The following is a 19,710-nucleotide window of genomic DNA, read 5'->3' as shown; positions in this document are numbered from 1 at the left end:
AAAATTATTGATCAAGTTACTTCAAGGGAATTTTTTTAGGATTATTCTAATTCATGACCCATCTCTTGTGCAGAGTGCCGAATCCAAGCAGACATTGCCTTTCTGTTGGATGGTTCAGGCAGCGTGTCAAATGAAGATTTTCAAACCATGAAGAATTTTGTGAAAGATCTGGTCCGCTCATTCCTGGCAGGAGACACACAGGTAAAGGATAGAGTTCCCACTGCCTGTAAAACCACACAGAAACCATAGAACCTCAGATAATTTTTTTTGTGCAGTGTTGAAAGAAAATATAATTTCACAATTGTTTTACATGACGACTTGACTGTAATATACTTATGCTCTACGATTTTTTGCCTCTTTTTGCAGTTTGCTGTTGTCCAGTTCTCTATATTTCCCAACATCCATAACTTCTTCAATGATTTTTTCCGATATGGATCATGGGAGTCTAACATTGATGCAATAGTACAACGAGGGGGAGGAACTTATACAGCTAATGCCATCCAATATGTGGTGTAAGTGCTGTAACTGTAATTATCATGTTGACTTCCTGTCTGGACTTCCTGTCCAGTCAGAAATGTCTCAGGGATTAAACTATGAAACCCAATCTATCTATGCTGGGCCAAGTAATAGTGGTTTTCAATTTGACACAGATGTACAGTATACCTTATTTTTCCACATGCAGTCCTGCAAAAGAATAAACTATAATTTTTACAGTGAATTTGAAAGCACTAAGCACTGCGTAGACTTTAAACATTTTAGATTTAGGCAACTGCTAGTTGTGTGTCAAAAAAGACACTGTGGTAGACAAAACAGCATGCCACTCTTTTGAAGGTGTAGTTTATGATGTTGTGTATTGAAGTAAGTCTATCCAAAACATTTTGACATTTGGAAAGACATTTTGAAACACAAACAAAGTGACAATATTCTCTGTAATGTGGATAGAAATACTGAAAAAAAGATAAGGCATCCTGAAATATCAATTAATTTTCCTAACCTACAAAGCCACGTAATTAACCTAACAACAAAATGTACTGTAAGAAGCTGTACTGAAATTAGACCTTTTTCTTTTTTTGACAGTCGAAATGTTTTCACACCAGAAAAAGGTTCCAGATCAAATGTGAGGAAAGTCTTGATAGTCGTTACTGATGGAAGATCTCAGGACCGGCGAAACTTGCCATATGCAGCAGGCTTAGCTGAGAATAAAAAAATTGTTCGTTTTGCTATTGGGGTAAGTTGTTTAGTTACTTCAAATGTGCTGAATGTTGTGTTTTTTTCATTTAAACATGACATACAGTTCAATTTACAGTGAATACTAAATTTCTGTGAGTTTTATTTTGCAGTGTTACATGATGCTATTTGACTACTTTAAAGGCCCAATCCATAATTTCTCTGATAAATTTGATTATACTCTCATAAATTTGATTATACTTTCTTATATAACTGAATAACTATAGTTCTGAGAGTAACATTCAAGTGGTTAAAACCAAGTTGGTGAGTGTGTTTGCCTCTAGATTTTCCCCTAACCTGGATGCTGACACTCTACGTAGTTATTTGACTGAGAAATTTGGCAATAAATCAGTGACATGCCCAAAAATTGACTCAACCTGGAACAGATTCAGCTCGTTTCAGGTCACTGCAGAATGCAATGAAGTTGCTGATATGTACAAGCCACAACTTTGGCCAGCTGGGACTTATGTCCATCGTTATTATGAGGCTCGTAGACTCAGAGCTAACGACAGTGAGGCCTGTGGATCAGCAGGGGGAGCTAGTCTGCAGCGCTTTGTGAATACACCTGTGTCTCTACATGGGAGCCATAGCCTAGTATATGCCCAGTCAAACGTAAGCAGCTAGTAAAGATGGCATAATATGAACTGAACTAATCTAAATGCAAATCAGTGTTGTATCATATAATGCACGAGGGCTGCGTGTTGGCCACAGTGATGCAGACAAATCTCGCCGTGTGGTTGTGGACAAGCTCTTGGAGATCTGTGATATATTGTGTGTTCAAGAGACATTCTTAGCTAAACAAGGCTTGGAAAGACTAAATTCTTTACATAAAGACTTTTACGGGGCTGGTGAGTCTACTACTGACCTTAGCAGCAAAATAGTTCGAGGCAGAATTCCAGGTGGAGTCTCCATTTTATGGAATAAGAAATATGATCAGCTGGTCAATGTGGTTAGATTAGACGTTGATTGGGCTATTGGAGTAGAGTTTAATTGTAAGGACAAAAAGTTCATCATTTTGAACATTTATACACCTTATGAGTGTTACCAAAATGAAGGGGAATATCTCAATAGATTGGCATGTATGATGTCTTTCATTCAAGACTGTACTTCCACCTGCATCTATGTTGTTGGAGATATGAATGCTGATGTCTCTGATGTTAATTCTTTATTTGCTAATCACTTAATGCAGTTTTGTTCTGATGGTGGTTTGATCCTCTCTAGCAATGTGCTTATGTCTGACAATAGCTATGCATATATCAGTGAAGCTTGGCATTCAACTTCATGGCTTGATCACTGTATATGCACAGCTGATGCACATAACACTCTAGATGCCATGGAGATTAATTATGATCTGGCCACTACGGACCACATACCCTTTTCTATGTTGCTAAATTTTGGCAATATACCTGTTCAATCGGCTGTTGATAGCAACATAGGTGCAGGGAAATTAAACTGGTCTAACTTAACACAAGAGAATCTTAAAGAATACATTTCTCAAACTGACACCTTGTTGGGAGGTGTTGAACTACCAAAAGATGCTACTGTTTGTTGTGATATGAATTGTAAAAACCTGCAACATAGTAATGAGTTATGTTTTATGTATGATTCCACTGTGGAGTCTCTCCTTATGTCCAGCAGGCCTTTTTATAAACATAAGTCTGATGTGTACCATGCTAAACCGGGTTGGAATGACTATGTAAAAGAGCTCCATGCTGAGGCTAGAAGGGCTTTTAAAGCATGGGTAGAATTGGGTAGAAATAAACATGGTCCCATATTTGAACATAAGAAACGTGCAAATGCTAATTGTAAATATGCCCTTCGATTTATTAAAAGGAATGAGAATACAATGAGATCTGATTCACTTGCGAGGAAGTAAAAAAACTCTACCCTTTGCTTGCTATTTGTTTTATTGGGTTATTAGTCCATGGTATTCTATCTGACTCTATTTTATCTGTTATACTGGTGCCTGCCATTAAAGATAAAGCTGGTAAACTAAACAGCTCGGAGATAATTTTAAATATGCCCTTCAATTTATTAAAAGGAATGAGAATACAATGAGATCTGATTCACTTGCGAGGAAATTGCAAAATAATAGCCCTAATGACTTCTGGAAAGAAGTCAGAATAATGAATAATTGTAAAACATCGCTACCATCAAATATTGATGGAGTAAGTGGCTCAGAAAAAATTTCTCAGCTGTGGCAGAAAGATTACTATGATCTGTTCAACTGTGTTAAAAGCAACTTGTTTAGTGTGGGCAAAATAGGCAATAACGAAGAGGTGATTGTCACCCCACAAGAAGTCCAAGATGCTGTCATGAAGCTAGGAGATAATAAGGCATCTGGTATGGATAATATAACTGCTGAACATTTAAAATGTGCTAGTAAAAAACTCTACCCTTTGCTTACTATTTGTTTTACTGGGTTATTAGTCCATGGTATTCTACCTGACTCTATTTTATCTGTTATACTGGTGCCTGCCATTAAAGATAAAGCTGGTAAACTAAACAGCTTGGAGAATTACAGGCCTATAGCCTTCGCCATAATTTTATCCAAAGTGCTGGAGAGAACGCTACTAAATAGGCTGGAACAGTACATCCTGACTTCTGACAACCAGTTTGGCTTTAAACGTAAACATGGCACTGATATGTGCATTTTCGCTTTAAGGGAGATTTTAGATAAATACAATAGGCAAAATTAAAAACAATTTTTATGTGTTTTATTGATGCCTCTAAAGCCTTTGACTGTATAAATCATGAAAAACTATTTAATAAATTACATGAAAGAGGTGTTCCTAGATTTCTAGTTAGAATCCTGATTTTTTGGTACGCTCATCAGACGATGCAACTTTATCAGATGATAGGGACATTTACAAACAGTGTCGAAACTTGTACGCACAAGCAAACATGTTGGCTTGTAAATTAAGTATGTGTTCGGTGACTGTGAAGATCTCTCTTTTTAAAGCTTTTTGTACCCCACTATATACGGCCCACCTGTGGCGGTGCTACAGAAAAGGCAGCATACAGAGACTCACAGTGGCTTATAATGACAGTATGAGGCTGCTGCTTAAAGCTCCAAGAAGCTGCAGCACAAGCCAAATGTTTGTTAATGTTGGAGTACCCACCTGCTCTGCTGTAATACGAAATCTTATATATAGATGTATGCGCAGATTATCTGATTCCGCTAACAATATTGTTTCAGCTTTGACCAAACCTGAAATGAGTTCCGTCAGGTTCTCATCTAGACTGTGGAACCATTGGCGGTATAGCCTAAATGCAATTGCCTGATTATTGTGGAATGCCTTTTGTTTTTTGAGATTGTTTATTAATTTATTCTTTCTTGTTTTTTGTGTGTGTGTGTTTTATACTTTACACTTTGTATTTCATTGTGCTATGGACCCTCCATGAGTTGTGTCTTTAATAAAATGTGAATTGAATTGAATTGATATAGTTATAGAAATTGGGCTCTGTGGTTTTTAGCCAATTATAAATCAAATATAGGTCAGCTTGGCTCAAGTTTACAAAGACTTGAGATGTGAAACAAACTTTTACAGAATCAGAAAACTATTGTCTTGGATTTAGTTTGTGTCTAGTGTTAGCTTGTGTATTAAAGACCTGTCAGTCAGATTGAGAGTATACAATATCAATGGACTCAGTCTTTCACATACATGTGGATAAAACATTTATCTTATCAACTGTATTTTAAAAAATAAACAATTCAATTCTGTTGCACAGTCTAACACCTCAAACATGTTTTCTCAACAGGTGGGGGATGCATTCACAAAGCCTGAACCAAAACAGGAACTAGAAATCATTGCATCTAATCCCCCAGAAAACCACATGTTTCAAGTGGAAAACTTTGACGCTCTTAAAGCAATACGGCAGAATTTGCAGGAAAAAATCTTCTCTATCGAAGGTACGGATGTAACCTTACCATGATAGCTTAAAATATTTCTTTCATTTTAAGTTGAAATTTAAGTAAATGTTCTAGTTCCAAAAAAGTAAACATAATGAATAGTTTTCCTGTCATTCATTAAAGGGGTTCATTTCAAGTTACATTAGTAACATGGACAATATTAGAAAATACAGACCTCCTATTTTAACATATGAAATGAGTCATTGGCAAATAATTGATAATTACAACTTGGAGCTATGATGAATTTTCAAATCTGTGTGTTATATTAGTCTGAGCATGAATTTATTGTAATTTTGTCTCATTGTGTCTGCTCTCTGTAAATCCACTGTATTAAAATCCAACCAATCGCCAGAATAGAAAATTGGCAATAAACGTTTCTGCAAACCACAGAAACGTGGAAACGGGAAGCGGACATTGGTTTCGAGGTAGACTCGTACCGTACTCTGCTGATTTCCAATTTGCTGCTAAGAAATTCAGCTCATATAGATTGTATGTGAACTACATCAATTTAGAAATGTTGAGATGATACGTTTTGTTGACATTTTGATATGATACGTATTGCTGAAATGTTAATATGCTACATTTTGTAGAAATGTTGAGATGATACGTTTTGTTGAAATATTAATATGATACGTATTACACGTGTTGAAACGTAGATATTCAACGTTTCTGTGGTTTGCAGAAACGTAAACTGCCAACGTTTTATTCTGGCGACCAGGCTGTAAAGACTTCTTTATGGAAATTTGGAATTTAACTTGTTGCATTGTATAATGCTGCATTCAGAAATGTTTGTGCTCATTTATGTTGCTGTTACAGGTGCTAAAACTGGTGGAGAGTCACTGAAAATGGAAATGGCTCAAGTGGGATTCAGTGCAGCTTATGTGCCCAGGGTAATTAAAAACACCAGACATTCACCAGATAGTATAGTATATAGATAGTATGAAAAGTATATAGTTAAATAAACCCCAAATGATGAATGTATGATGCATTTAGCCTTTTCCTTGGCTGATGTTTTGTGGCAAATACATTTTCTATACATTTCTGTCTAAATTGCAGGGGATTCAGATGGGTATTGTTGGTGCCAACCAGTGGAAGGGAGGCTATCAGCAATACACAAGCACAGGCCAGAAGTGGATCTCCTATGATTCTTCGAATATGGAACCTGACAGTTATCTGGGTAAGAATATTATAGTATATGCAATGGTGTATTCACACTGCTGTACTATAGTCCTTCCTCCCACCTTTTAGATGGAAGGAATAAGGAGTGATAACTTTATGGCAACATATTTGATATCACATGTAATGCCAAAAAGGACAGTTTTTTTGTTTTTGATTTTTTTTGCAAAAGAAGATCCTACACTTTAATGTCTTCTAAATAAAGAAAATACATCAATCGCCAAAGTTCCATCAAAGGGAAAATCAAAAACCAAATACCATGCCCAGTACTGAGCATGTTGATGGATCTTATATGATTCAAAGTTGTGCAGATGCCAGTAAGATATCAACAAATCCTGGAGGTGCAGCTTGTATAGAAATTGTGATGGTTTTTAAAATGTCTTCAGGGAAGACCAAAGTGAAGGCTCCTCATTGTCTCCAGATTTAAATGCACACAAGATAAGCAAAGAATATTCTGAACTAGAAGCATTCTGCAAGGAACAATGCGTAGGGGGTGACCCAAAGCAAGTTTTTTAATGTTAAATTAAACAGAGAATAAATAATGCTTATTTGTAATTAATAGCTTGCTGAAATGTGTAATTTTAAAGATTGTTCCCAGCAAAGGTAATGATGTATTATGTTAATTAAATCAGCAAAAGATACAGTTTGTCCTCAGTTGGCCAAACCTTTGTATACTAATGAGCTTGACTCTTTAATTCTAGGTTACTCCATGGCAGTCGCCAAAACGTCGCGTGGCACACTGACAATTGTTGGTGCTCCAAGATATCAACACAGAGGAGTTGTGATTTCAGTTTATGAAAACAGTCTTGACCAAACAATTGATCCCTTTGTTTGGCAGGTGTGTGCTCACAATTAAGACAATGTAAAGCATTAATATTTTTAATCTTAAATTGAAGGTGGTAGTTTTCTCACTTTACTAATTGTTTTTTGTTGCTTACACAGTTTCAGATTGGTGAATATTTTGGTGCAGTGGTTTGCACCATGGATGTGGATCGTGACACGTACACTGACCTAGTCCTCATATCTGCCCCTATGTACATAGACAGTAAAGGAGAAGGAAGAGTTTATGTTTGCAGCTTGTCAAAAGTGGTAAATGACAGTTTTGTCCAGAATCTATTGGATTTTTTCAATGAGAATTCAAACATTGACTCTCATCCTTTTTTCTATTTCCACTAGAGAGTTGAGTGTCACTTCGATAATCCATTAGTGCTGAGAGGGGATGCATCTGACCAAGGAAGGTTTGGGTCTTCTCTCGCTGTATTGCCTGACCTTAACAGCGATGGTCTCAATGATTTGGCAGTTGGAGCACCTTTGGAGAATGGTGGTCAAGGTAGCATCTACATCTTCCACGGTGAAACAGGAGGAGGAGGAAGAATTCATCCTACTTACTCACAGGTGAGCGAGAGCAAAGAAGCAACAAGAGGATTTAAATGATACGTACGGCCTCTTGTTTGCCACAGTATTTATATACAATCTAGACAAAATGTAGTTTTGATTGATTAAAACATTTTCATTTACATAGAGAATCGCTTCCTCTGAAGTCCAGCCAGGACTGAAATTCTTTGGCATGTCAATCAGTCAGTCGTCTTTTGACCTTAGTAACGACAATCTGCCTGATTTAGCAGTGGGTTCAAAGGGAACAGTGGTCTTACTCAGGTAATATGCTCCTGTCACACATTATTTCTCCCAAATGTAATTCTACCATTTGTGTTAATTTGTGTCAACGTAATCATACAACCATAAGGTTTATAACCATGAAGTCTCCACCTTTCACGGTAACACAATTTTAAGGGTCTTGTTACCAATTTAGGACAGAACTGTTCACCAATAATGGATTGTATCAGGCAGCTAAAATAAGATTTACCAGTTGTCATTTTGGTATACTGCTTTACAATTTTCATATGTACTCTGTCCATATCCAGATCAAAGCCTATAGTAATGGTAGAAGCTGCGGTGACGTTCAACCCAAACAAAATCCAAACTCAAAACTCAGACTGCTCAAAACCACTGGACAACACAGCTACAATCTGCTTTACCATGACCGGACGCTCTACAGTAGATAAAGGTCACTGATTCTCTTCACTGTCTCTAAACCACAGACCCACTGTCCGTCCATGTGTGTACATGTGTAACCCTTAAATGAAACTCTAATTCCAGCTAAAGCAATGATTAATTATACTTTAACGCTGGATGCCACACGTAAGGTCCCAAACAACCGAGCTTACATCACGGAGAAACAGCGAGAGCAGAGTGGATCAATAACTCTTGGCTTAGAGCAACGATGCTTCAATGCGAGTTTCCACATTGAGGTGAGTTGTTTAAAACCTACTAACATCAGGAAAACCCACTACAACCCACACAGCTTCAATGTGAAAAACATAATTTTTGATATAACCAACCTTCACTACCTTGATATTCATAATAGTACCCTCCTCTCACAGGCCTGTCCAGAAGATGCTCTGAATCCACTTAACAATGAGCTCCGATTCACCTTTGATGGTTTGCCTTCTGACAAAAATCTCAGCCCCAGTCTGGCCCAACAGGCTCAGACAACAACCTTTCATCCCGTAAGTAATCTTTAAAGACACTCTCGTTTATTGGTCGGTTTTATTCATACTGAGGGTGTTTTCAAACCTGTATTTGTTTGCTCTGGTCCAAATCAGTGGATGAGTTGATAAACTTGGTGTGTTTTCCCGTTGGTTGAATTTCCAACTAAAAAGCATCACTACAAGCCACAAGAGAACGTTCACTCCTCTCATTGCTTACATGTGTCTGGGGTGGGAGCAAGAACATAAACACAGAAGAAACTCCTGAAGAATGTCCGGCTACGTCATTATGTTCCCACCAAAAACAAACCACTCCAGAGTTTGTTTGGGACTGGACCGAGACCATATCCTCAAAGGGCCTCGGTATGGTTGTTTTGGTCTGCACCTGAGTACGATTACTGTGTTCAGATCTGCCCAAAAGAATCACACTAACAGGGAAAATGATCCCGTTCAATTCACACTTTTCATATGTGGTCTTCACTGACTGTCAGAATTTTAACTGAAGTGAAGATTTAACAATAAAGGTCAGGGTTTGTAAAGTTAAGAAAAACAACTTCTGTGCTGTCCTCCATACATGAGTGAGGTATTTTGAAAGCCAGATAAACTCCTTACTTTCACCAAGACTCCATAGACAAGATTGTATTTTGCCCACAGGTTTATTGGCTAAGGAAGGGTAAAACTGAAAACAGATACAGAAGGTGTGATTACTTAAACTGCATTGAATTCGACAACAAGCTATTATATGCTTAGCTTATTAAGTTATCTTTTAAACTAAAGTATCTTTTTGTACTGATTGTATATAAACATGAATTACAATAACAATGGATGCAATTAAATCTCCTCTATATTATATACTCACAAAATGATCAAATTATATGAAATGAAACCCTAGAAATGCACTTAAGCATAAAAAGCAAAGATACATACAGACGATGCTGCCATACACATAAAATGTGTGCAAATGGATGTAGAGTAACTAACTGCAGGTCTGCGATACTGTCTTTCAGGAGGCTGAGCATTAACTTCCTGTTTCCTGTCTAATCACATGACATGGAACATGGAATAACTACTGAAAATACCACAGTCAACCACTAGATGGTGCCTAATCAACAATTTAACAAATTAAATACAACTGTAACAGAACAACATCATTCTCTGATTCATGTTTGTCACATGTTGACAATACTTTTTGTGAATTAATTACATGGCTACCAGGTCATGACAGATACCACCACATAAATGACCATTAGCTACTATGTGGAGAGCTCTCCAGTACTCAGGAGTCGTCATGCTTTCTGAATAATATTCAGTTGTAATTCTATTTATTTGTCACTCGTGCAGTGCCCGTTCAAAATGTGCCTGTTCAGAACAGGCCAATTTCTCAATACCTAGAGAGAGTTGTGCCCCTCCCCTAAGCGCCTCTCATGCAGACTATTGGTAGATGCTACAATTTACCGATGCTCCCTAAATGCCTTAGTTGCAGGCTATCAGTAGACTCTACAATTTATCAATGTGCCCTAAACACCTCACATGCAGGTTATCAGTAGGCACTACAATTTACCGATGCTCCCTAAACACCTCACATGCAGAATATCTGGAGACTACAATCGTGAGTTGAGCTGAAGTTGATGAGATGAACTATAGTGCCTGTTCATAACGTGCCTGAGAGATCCTGCACTATGTCTTATATACAAAGTTCCCGTGTGTGAGGAACAGGAACAGAGCTTAACTCTCAAAACTTTTTCAATTCATTCTCTATGGTAGTTATGATCAATACGGTTGTAATCCCATCTCTGACCACAATGTGGGTTGCCATGGCAGAGTGACACTGTCTGTATTTCCGCTCGTTGAATCCACATGCAGAAGAAGAAGCAGAAGCAATGTTGTTTGTGAGGTATTTTTATATATTTTTTTAGAGTGCCTGAGACATCCAGCATTCAGTCTTGAATGTACATGCCAAGTTTCGTTCAGAACACACAATTCAATAGTAGAGCTTAAGTCTCTTAAACATTTTCAATCATTAGAGACTTTTAGGGGATCAGCACAACTCTCTCTAGATGTTGAGAAATCGACCCGTTCCAAACAGGTACGTTTTGAACGGGCACTGCACTAGTAAATACAGACAGACAGACAAAGATTCTTTGCTTTATGTAGACAGAAGAGAGAGATGTCTGTATTGGCTGTTTGCTCTTACACTTTTTGAACATACATGGTTTACTTCATACTGTCTTCCACAGTTACAGTTTGAGATCAACTGCGGCAATGACAGCATCTGTATAGATAACCTGAAAGTGGATTTCAACTTCACCAGGTGAGGCTGAGTTTCAAATGTGAAGCCTGACTTAGGTGTGTGGATCTACTGTTTTATCTGTGGATTTACTATTGGTGGGCAGGTGACATGTTTAACTTTTCTCTTTGCACTCCCAAATTGATCAGAATGCTCTTTTAATTCTACTCTTTCAGCAGAGCATTTGGCATGTTACTCTTTCTACATGCTAAAGTTACATGCACTTGGACTCTCTTTGTGTTTTTGTCCTACCTTCACTTTTCCATTTTCTCCTATTCTATCAGTTCCTCAGAGGTTAAAGTAGGCATTGATGAACTGCTGGAGGTCACTGTGTCAGTGGAAAACAGGGAGGAAAACTCCTACAACAGCCATGTCATTCTCACGTACCCACCTGGGCTCTCCTACAGGAAGTTTACAGGCCTGCAGGTGAGGATCAAGTCTGTTTCAATTCAACTCTGGTCAGCTGCTCTCTGAGGTTATGCAGTGATTGTGGATTATGTGTGCTTTTGTTTAATTTATTTATTTTTTAATAAAGGGAAGAATTGAGTGCAACTCCTTGGACAGTGGAGCTGACTTATCTCAGGGAAAGACAGACTGCACTATTGACAAGCCTATTTTCAAGAGTAACGCTAAGGTTTGTAGTGTGTACAGAAGCATCTCATCTCACTGCAGCTGAACCGAGAGAGGAGACAATCTGATCTCTCTCATTCGTTTCGTTTTAGGCGCTCTTCATTGTGTCCTATGGGATTGAAGCCAACAGTCAACTTGACAGGAAGTTATTCATCACTGCAAATGCCACCAGGTACTGTTGTGTTCATCTTCCAGCCTATAAGCACATCACTGTACATGTGTGTATGTGACAATTATTATTATTACTCATGTGTACAATTAATTTCACCTCTCTTAGTGGGAACAAGCACTCCAAGTCAAGTGAACTTTATAAAATGAGAGGGATTGATGTGAAGTACAGCATTTTAATGACAATTGAAAGGTTTGTGTTCCATGTGATTTAATAAGTTTAAAAAGATTTTAAAATAATTTAAGGTGACATTGAAAGGCTTAAAATCTATGAAACATTCAATGTTTCTGTTCAGTTCCCTCAGCTACAGCAATTTCACTTACGGCAAGAGTAATTTGCAGAAACCAGTCCAACAATCAATTGAGGTAAAAAATCTTATCCTATCATAATATCATTTTTTTTTAAAAGTTCATTAACTTTATTCAGACTTGACTTTAATGCTCAGTTAGTCTTTTTCTTTTCTCCCCTCTTAGGTTGTAAATGACATCAGAGCACTGAATTTCACTGTGGTGATCAGGGTGCCGGTAAAGCTCGGTGATAAAGACATCTGGGTGGATTCGAGCAGTTTGCAGGTAACATGTGGGAACTCATTGCTACTGAAACCCCAGAAGTCTCAAATGTGGCTGTTTTTATGCAGCTAAAGCCTTGTGGATGAATTTGTTCTCTGTTAAACTGACATGAATCAGCTTTATTTCAGATTCCAGACTGCCAAAGAGACAAAGATGAAAAACCCACCGTCACAGATTTTGTTGCTCAGATACAAAAAAATAAGTCAGTGGTAAGTATCAGAGGCTCTACCATCTGTACATGGTAGAATTTAATCTAATCTAATTATATATGTATTTAGAAATGTATGGTATTTTAGTGCATTACACTTAAGTTTTCTCTCTTTCCAGCAATAAACTTAGGCCTCCTTTTAATCACCCACAGGACTGCTCCGTAGCCAGTTGCAGAGTGTTCAAGTGCAATCGATTCATGGGAACTCTGGAGAGTAAAAAGTACACAATCTCTGCCAACCTTAGTTCTGAATGGATAAAGCAGGTAACTAATGTGTGTGTATTAAAAATAATAATGTTTTAATGAAAATGAACAACCCTAAAGATGAAATCAAATGTCCAATTCCCCTGTTTTTCTTACACAGATTGGACTTGATTCTGCCAAATTCCTGTTGACCAGCACGGCCAGTCTGGAGTACGACAGAGGCCAGTACATCTTCTTTTCAGTGCGGTCAAATAACAATCCTCCCATTCACAAGGTAATTACAGTCAGATTTCTTTATTTGTGTTTGAAAAGAACTTGAATGAAGATCTGATTCAAAGTCTGTCACTTCACAGATTGTGGCAGAGGTAGAAGTGTATCCTGAACCAGACTTCACCAAAGAGATTGTTGGAGGATCTCTGGGAGGGTTGGCTCTGCTGGCTTTACTCACTGCTGGCCTGTACAAGGTGAGATACTTTACATGCACTGTTTCAGTTTATAACACAGCATTATGGAGGCAATAAGACAAGCTGAGGTCTGGTATTAGGCAGCCTTTATCACAAAATACACCCAGTTATAAAACTTGAATGTGGCATATTTATATTTTTATTATTCTCTCATTTGGTTTGGTTCTTCTTATATTTTTATTGTGCATCTCTAATTCAGGAATGCAGTGTTTTTATCTAACTTCCTTTGTTTTGTACTCTCAGGCTGGATTTTTCAAGAGTAAATACAAAGAGATGATTAATGAGGAACAAACAGCTGATCCGGGGGTTGAGGGAGGCGAACCCACACCAGAGTGACAAACATGAAGTCAGTTGATGCCCCACAGACAAGCTGATACAAGCCAGAAAACACCAAATCTGTTCCAACATCTACACTGGCTTTGTCATCTCGGATCAGTTCATCTGTACCATAAGTTGTTGTGCGTTTTTGTCCTAAATAGAAAATATATAAATATGTTGCCATTTTCATGAATAGACATTTGAATGGAAGATATATTTGTGCAACCACTGTCATTTCATTAACCTGAAAAAGAGCTTGTGATGCATACATAGAGTGGCAAGAGTTTTAGAGCTTCAAAACTGATTTTGTAATCCACATTTTGAACTGAATTGCTTACTGTTGGTCTATAATTAAATATTTGCAAACCATGTGTTAATTTGTACATTTTACTTTAAGTGAAAAATAATTCAGTACAGTATAATCCTTTGGAGTCTGGGTGTCATCACATGATGTACTGTAAAATTACTGAAATACAAGATGGAACGTTAAGAGTGAGCACCTTACTTGCTTGAGATATATTTTATGTATTTTGATGTATATAGATGTATTTGATATGACTTTTATTGACAATGTGAGCTGCCTTGTTTTTAATTACATTTTAAAATGTGCAACGTTGTGTTCTGAATGCATGTAAAAAGATATATTTGATGCTTCATCAATTTTTATTTCATGTGTGATTAAAATTACGTTTGTTTTTTTTTAAATTGACCTTATACAAAGCTGATCATGACAATTTTATGTAGGAAGAAAACAAAGGTATAAATGAGTATTGAGCATAAATAACAAGGTTATAAAGGTTGTCCTTCATTTAAGCGGATTCAGTGGAACATTTTGGAAATGACATTGTCTTTTAAAATAATTCATCATATTACAGAAAAATATCTTTTATTGTTAAAAAATATAAACATCTTTGGCCTTATGATGCAACATTTTCTTCAACATTTTTCTTCTATTTGACCTGTGTTACTGTACGTGCATTTACAGAATTTAAGTGAGGCTTATGAGGAGTGTTTAAAGTGGTCAATCAACTTGACTTTTAAGTGCAATAATGAATTGCTTCAATAGCTTGACAACAGGAACATAGAGGTAATGGGTAAAAAGAAGGACAGGAATGAGGACATGGAGAAACCTGCTGCTCCTCCTGTGGCGGCAGGAGAAGGCATGTTGCCCACTGCCTCCTTTAAGAATGACCCAAATCTTGAAGTTTTGGCAAAGATCTGAATGTCTGCACGGACAGATTTGCTCCCTCCTGTTGATACAACAGCCACCTGGAACCAAGATGAATCTGACTTGCATAGCAGAGGGCCACCCTGATCACCCTGTAAATGTAAAAACAGATAGAAACATGATCATCGATCATCCAAAGCTGAAAACTAACATCTACAAACTTCTGACATGATGAAAATCAAAATTTAGAAACTGGTGGATGGGAAAAATTATTTTACCTGCTTATTGTCCATGTCATATGTGCAAATGTTCTCTGAGTTAGAAACATTCCCACAATTTGTTACTCGAGTTTCAAGGTCGCAAAGACTTGTGCCAGCTCTGTCAGTGCCTAAAAAAATCCCTTTTACTCATGTGAATACAAACAGTGAACAAAGTACAAAGTAACTCTCAAAGATCTACTGAAATTAAACTTATCATGCAAACAATATGAACTTACCTGTGCTCTTGCTCCCCACCCCCCAGCCTGTCACCCAGCATTGACTTCCAGCAGTGAAAGATCTGGCATTGCTAATGTCCTCTAGGGATGTGCAGAGAGCCCAGTATTTGTATTTGTATCTATATTTGTTGAAGCAGCAAAATTATTTGTATTTGTATTCAAATAAAAGTGGAGAGAGGCTTAAAAATCCCGTTTTTGTTTTTATTATGCTTTTTAATTTTTAGAAAATTAACGTGTTACAATAAGTGTTCATGAATAAACTACCTTACAAAGGAGGGCCCCAAGCCGGGTCTCAAACTGGAGTCTCCCAGATCATAGATGACTGCGCTGCTCCTGGGCTAAAACTTTACTCACCACCTCATGGCAGACAGACCGCATTTACAAATTAGGAAAATGTACGTCATGTAGCAGGTGGATGTGACTCCCCTTGTTGAGACCTGCTGATAGATACAGCAGAGCAGAGGAGAGAGACTGAGTTAGCGATATAACCGACCTGTGTGCTAGTATTTGACGTATTTTTTTCTTCCCGAAAAAACAAATTATTTTAAAAATATTTGTATGAAACAAATATTCATAAAAAAAACAAACACTATTTGTGCTTTGCCGAATAACGTATTTGTATTCGGGCACACCCCTAATGTCTACACACACACTGTAGCTGACTGTTTTATTTGCAGTGCAATATTAGAACTGGTCATTGTAATTTCCACAAAGACCTGAGAAATCTCAAACTCTTCTGAGTCATCCACTAGTCATGGGTCCAGAAACACACTACCCCGACAGTTGGATTGGGGCTCTAGGGACCATAAATGGCACCCTTAGAAATAAATGTCCTTTTATTAATGTCTTATATAAATATAGAATACAAAGATCCTGTATATTTACGCAGAGAAGCACTGGGCATAAGTGAGGACAAAGTTGTCAGCAATGAGGGTTCCTCCACAAGTGTAGACCCCATTTTTGTGGAGACTCATAATCCGGGGCCACATTCCCCCAGGTACAACACCACCATCACCTACTGCATGACTGTTCATAGGAACAAGACCACACACTGACCGTTTATGAGAAAATGCAGGAAATTAGAGACAAAAAAATACACATGCACAAGAACAAAGTAAAAGATGGAAAAATTCACCTTCAAAGATTATTTTCGAGCTGATAAAAGACACTCACTTGCCGGACTAGTTATAATTTGGGTAGGTGTACTTGGTCTTGTTGTTGGTGAAGCTGGAAGGTGACGACACATGTAGCTGCTGTCAGCATCCAGTTCACTGGAGGTGAACTGGACAAAGCCTGGCTTATCAGATGTGATTAAGGAGTTGATCAAGGAGTTGAACTGGACACTCGGCAGAGACTCCCGGTAGATTGGGCCGAGCACGGCCAAAACCAAAACTAACAATTCCAGACTGGACCCAGATGGAGCCTTGCCTGTTCACCATTGGACCTCCTGAGTCAACCTGAGGAAAACTTGAGTGTTATTATGTCTCACTCTGCTGTGATGAGAGCGAACCGGAGCTCGAGATCGATCTCATCTGGCTCAACCTGCCTTCGTTTTGCTTCCTCTCCCAGACATCTGGTAGTGTGTGGAAGTGTCCTGGAAGGAGCTGCTGAAAACAAAGACACCAGTGGCGGGACTGGTTTCCTTCCTGAGAGTGCAGGGCCACACAGAGTCAGGTTGTTCCAGTTTGCCCCCCCTGAAAGAGGCCCTTGAGGCCCTACTGATTCCCCACTGGATGGGCTGGGCAGCAAGCAGAAAACCGCAGCCTCCGCTCATGCAGGACAGAGACGCACTGGACTATTTTGAGAAAATATTCTGGCTGGGTGTGTGGCGAGGTACATTGCCGCAACATCACAGCGTGAAAGAGGGCATGAGCACCATCAACACCCGCTGCTTCAACCACTTCAATGGAGACTCTGCAGCACCGGCCCGCACACAACCGTGGAGTGCAGTCCACCGCTGAAGGTCAAAAACTATTCAGATAGAGGCATTTTGTCCTCCATCCAATGGGGACTGTACCTCCTGTGGCCAGTATGTGCGTTGGCATGTTGTGTTGAACACACATCTCCCTTTCAGTGCACTGAACAGCTGTTTGTGTGCTTATGGAGAGGGAGTGGCTTGTAAAGCCCTATCCAAGAAGCGCCTAGCTAGTTGGCTTTGAGAGTGCATCTCCCAAGCTTACAGGCAGATGAGTAAGGACCCTCCTGCTGTGGTCTGAGCACATTCCACACATGCCATGGCAGCGTCAATGGCCTTGTTCAGTGTTCAGTGTCGAGGACATATGCACGGCCGCGTCCTGGTCTATGCTTTGTCTGTTCATAAGGTTCTATCTCTTAGACAATCCAGGCTCCTTTTCAAGGTCCGTGTTCACGGGTGCAACTCGGGACTTGTGAAAAGGGTGGTGTGAGTATCAGCTGTGGTGCACCTGACCCCCTCTGGGCAATTATACGGCTGCATTCTCCTGTGATCCAAGATGACTCAGGAAATGGGGTGGACGGAGTGTTTGGTGTATGACCCCAGCGAGGTTAGGCCATGTTTTCACCCAGCTCAGGTCCATATTAACTGGACTGGGTTGGGCCTCCTACTGCTCCGCTTAAGCAGCTAGATTATAAAGTAGTAGGAGGGGCTCAGTGAGGCACTCTGATGACATTCATCAGGCTCAGCCTACTGTACCCATAGAGTCCAATAGAGGGTGGAGCCTGTGTGAGATAGAATGAAGGTTACGATGTTGTAACCCTAGTTCTATAAGCACAGGCGGAGCCCTCAACCTATGGACTGCTTATATAGTGTGCAAGACACACATAATGGGCAGGCGCGTCCTGATTGGCCGGCTACATACAAGCAAATTTCAGCGGGTGATTGCGTGCGAGTGATAGGAAGAGAGTATTACCCATAGAGTCCATAGAGGGCTCTGTCTGTGCATATAGAACTGGGGTTACAATATCATAACCTTCGTTTCCTGCTCTTGGAGTCGTGAAGGTTAGAGGTGATTCAGCATTCGTTTTCCAATTAAATACAACTGTCTTTAAATTAAAGTAATCACAAAAATGAAACTGAACTTTGATTGATAAATTATGATATGGTATGTGAAAGAAAGATACATAATGACAAAGATTAAATGTCAAAGCCCTCTATAAATGTTCAAATAAATCTCAATGCACCAAGAAAATTAATAAAATAACTTAATATGTAAAGATGGAATATATTGCCCAGGACAATAACTTCTTTAACAATAGTTTTTCTAAGAGAAAAATCGTCTAAATTACAAATATTGATGCTAATTAAAAGGGAAAGCTTTTGGATGCTGATATGTTCATCTATTAAAGGAAAACATAAAAAGTTATAGTAAAAGTAGTGAAGTTTCCATGTTAACCAGTAGCTTACTTTATTATGTTACATAAAAGATCTCCAAATGTGTGATAACTATTAATGAGTTAAAATAGATATTATACAAATAACAAAACCCATATTTAAATCACTGCCACAAAAACAATGAATTATGTGGAGGCTCACACATTTTATTGTAGGTAAATCAATACTGTATATGACATTTAAAAACATATAGGATTAAATAATAGGCTGCTCTTATATATTAAACTACTTTGACAACATCTGCAGCTCAACAAAGAGGTTGGTCCGATATAAGTGTGACTTTCTTGCAGATAAAAGGCTCGCAGAGTGAACACGCAGATCCATTTCCTAAAAGCCATTTTGTGACTCGGCAAAGGTTGCACAATCACACTGTCATGGTCCATAATGCCTTATAAATCAGCTTCTTACAGAGAGAGGCTCAGAAAATTTGCACTATATATGGTCAGAACATTTGGAGTGAGAAGTAGCAGGAAAAGAGAATGAATGAATTTTCTGAAGACAGGCTGTAGTCTAAATGAGACAGTGTGCAGAGTTGTGATGAGAAGAAGAAGAAGAAAAAAAAAACTTTTTTCCAGGTGAAGTTGTGATGAAAGTGCAGAGGAAGTCCAGCAGAAAAGGAGAAATGCATCTTTTTATTGTTAGATTTTTTTCTTCACGAGAAGGCTTGTCTAAACAGTGCCTTTGGGGGCGTTTGTCTGCCTGAACAAACTAATCAAACTAGGTTGTTTGTAATATGAAATTTAACCTCCTCACATTGGTGTCCAACATCGTCTTATTTTTCTCAGTGACAAATGTGTTGCCACACCTGCCAACAAGGGCTGTGGTAATGTTTTATTTTGCTATTTATTATTTTAATCATTATTTATCAGACTTACATCAGAATGAGCATCAGTACCCAAAACATTCTGGGTTTAATCTAGTTGCCCTGAAACTAACTTGAAAAAAATTTGCCTCTACTTCTTAGA

The 19,710-nt window shown here is 38.5% G+C and overlaps 1 protein-coding gene and 1 long non-coding RNA gene across 2 annotated transcripts in view; one reads left to right on the top strand and one right to left on the bottom strand.

Moving 5' to 3' along the window:
* Positions 1 to 14,466, top strand: part of LOC122971015 (integrin alpha-M-like) — a 23,231-nt gene extending 8,765 nt beyond the window's left edge. The window contains exons 6-30 of the mRNA XM_044337442.1: positions 74 to 201; positions 367 to 512; positions 1,078 to 1,228; positions 4,990 to 5,140; positions 5,957 to 6,030; positions 6,197 to 6,317; positions 7,018 to 7,154; positions 7,259 to 7,405; positions 7,493 to 7,711; positions 7,839 to 7,972; positions 8,239 to 8,381; positions 8,474 to 8,625; positions 8,758 to 8,883; positions 11,100 to 11,173; positions 11,434 to 11,575; positions 11,685 to 11,783; positions 11,872 to 11,951; positions 12,057 to 12,140; positions 12,244 to 12,313; positions 12,422 to 12,520; positions 12,646 to 12,726; positions 12,879 to 12,989; positions 13,090 to 13,203; positions 13,283 to 13,393; positions 13,637 to 14,466. Coding sequence (XP_044193377.1) covers positions 74 to 201; positions 367 to 512; positions 1,078 to 1,228; positions 4,990 to 5,140; positions 5,957 to 6,030; positions 6,197 to 6,317; positions 7,018 to 7,154; positions 7,259 to 7,405; positions 7,493 to 7,711; positions 7,839 to 7,972; positions 8,239 to 8,381; positions 8,474 to 8,625; positions 8,758 to 8,883; positions 11,100 to 11,173; positions 11,434 to 11,575; positions 11,685 to 11,783; positions 11,872 to 11,951; positions 12,057 to 12,140; positions 12,244 to 12,313; positions 12,422 to 12,520; positions 12,646 to 12,726; positions 12,879 to 12,989; positions 13,090 to 13,203; positions 13,283 to 13,393; positions 13,637 to 13,729 — 2,987 coding nt within the window. The 3' untranslated portion in view covers positions 13,730 to 14,466. The remainder of the gene's footprint in view (positions 1 to 73; positions 202 to 366; positions 513 to 1,077; positions 1,229 to 4,989; positions 5,141 to 5,956; positions 6,031 to 6,196; positions 6,318 to 7,017; positions 7,155 to 7,258; positions 7,406 to 7,492; positions 7,712 to 7,838; positions 7,973 to 8,238; positions 8,382 to 8,473; positions 8,626 to 8,757; positions 8,884 to 11,099; positions 11,174 to 11,433; positions 11,576 to 11,684; positions 11,784 to 11,871; positions 11,952 to 12,056; positions 12,141 to 12,243; positions 12,314 to 12,421; positions 12,521 to 12,645; positions 12,727 to 12,878; positions 12,990 to 13,089; positions 13,204 to 13,282; positions 13,394 to 13,636) is intronic.
* The window catches only part of LOC122971020, a 19,263-nt gene continuing 13,411 nt past the window's right edge, over positions 13,859 to 19,710 (bottom strand). Inside the window, exon 3 of the long non-coding RNA XR_006399393.1 lies at positions 13,859 to 13,939. This is a non-coding gene — a long non-coding RNA (uncharacterized LOC122971020). The remainder of the gene's footprint in view (positions 13,940 to 19,710) is intronic.

The sequence above is a fragment of the Thunnus albacares genome, chromosome 20 (genome assembly GCF_914725855.1).
Source record: "Thunnus albacares chromosome 20, fThuAlb1.1, whole genome shotgun sequence".
In the NCBI taxonomy this organism is placed as follows: domain Eukaryota; kingdom Metazoa; phylum Chordata; class Actinopteri; order Scombriformes; family Scombridae; genus Thunnus; species Thunnus albacares.
This window is presented reverse-complemented; position numbering and strand designations above follow the sequence as displayed.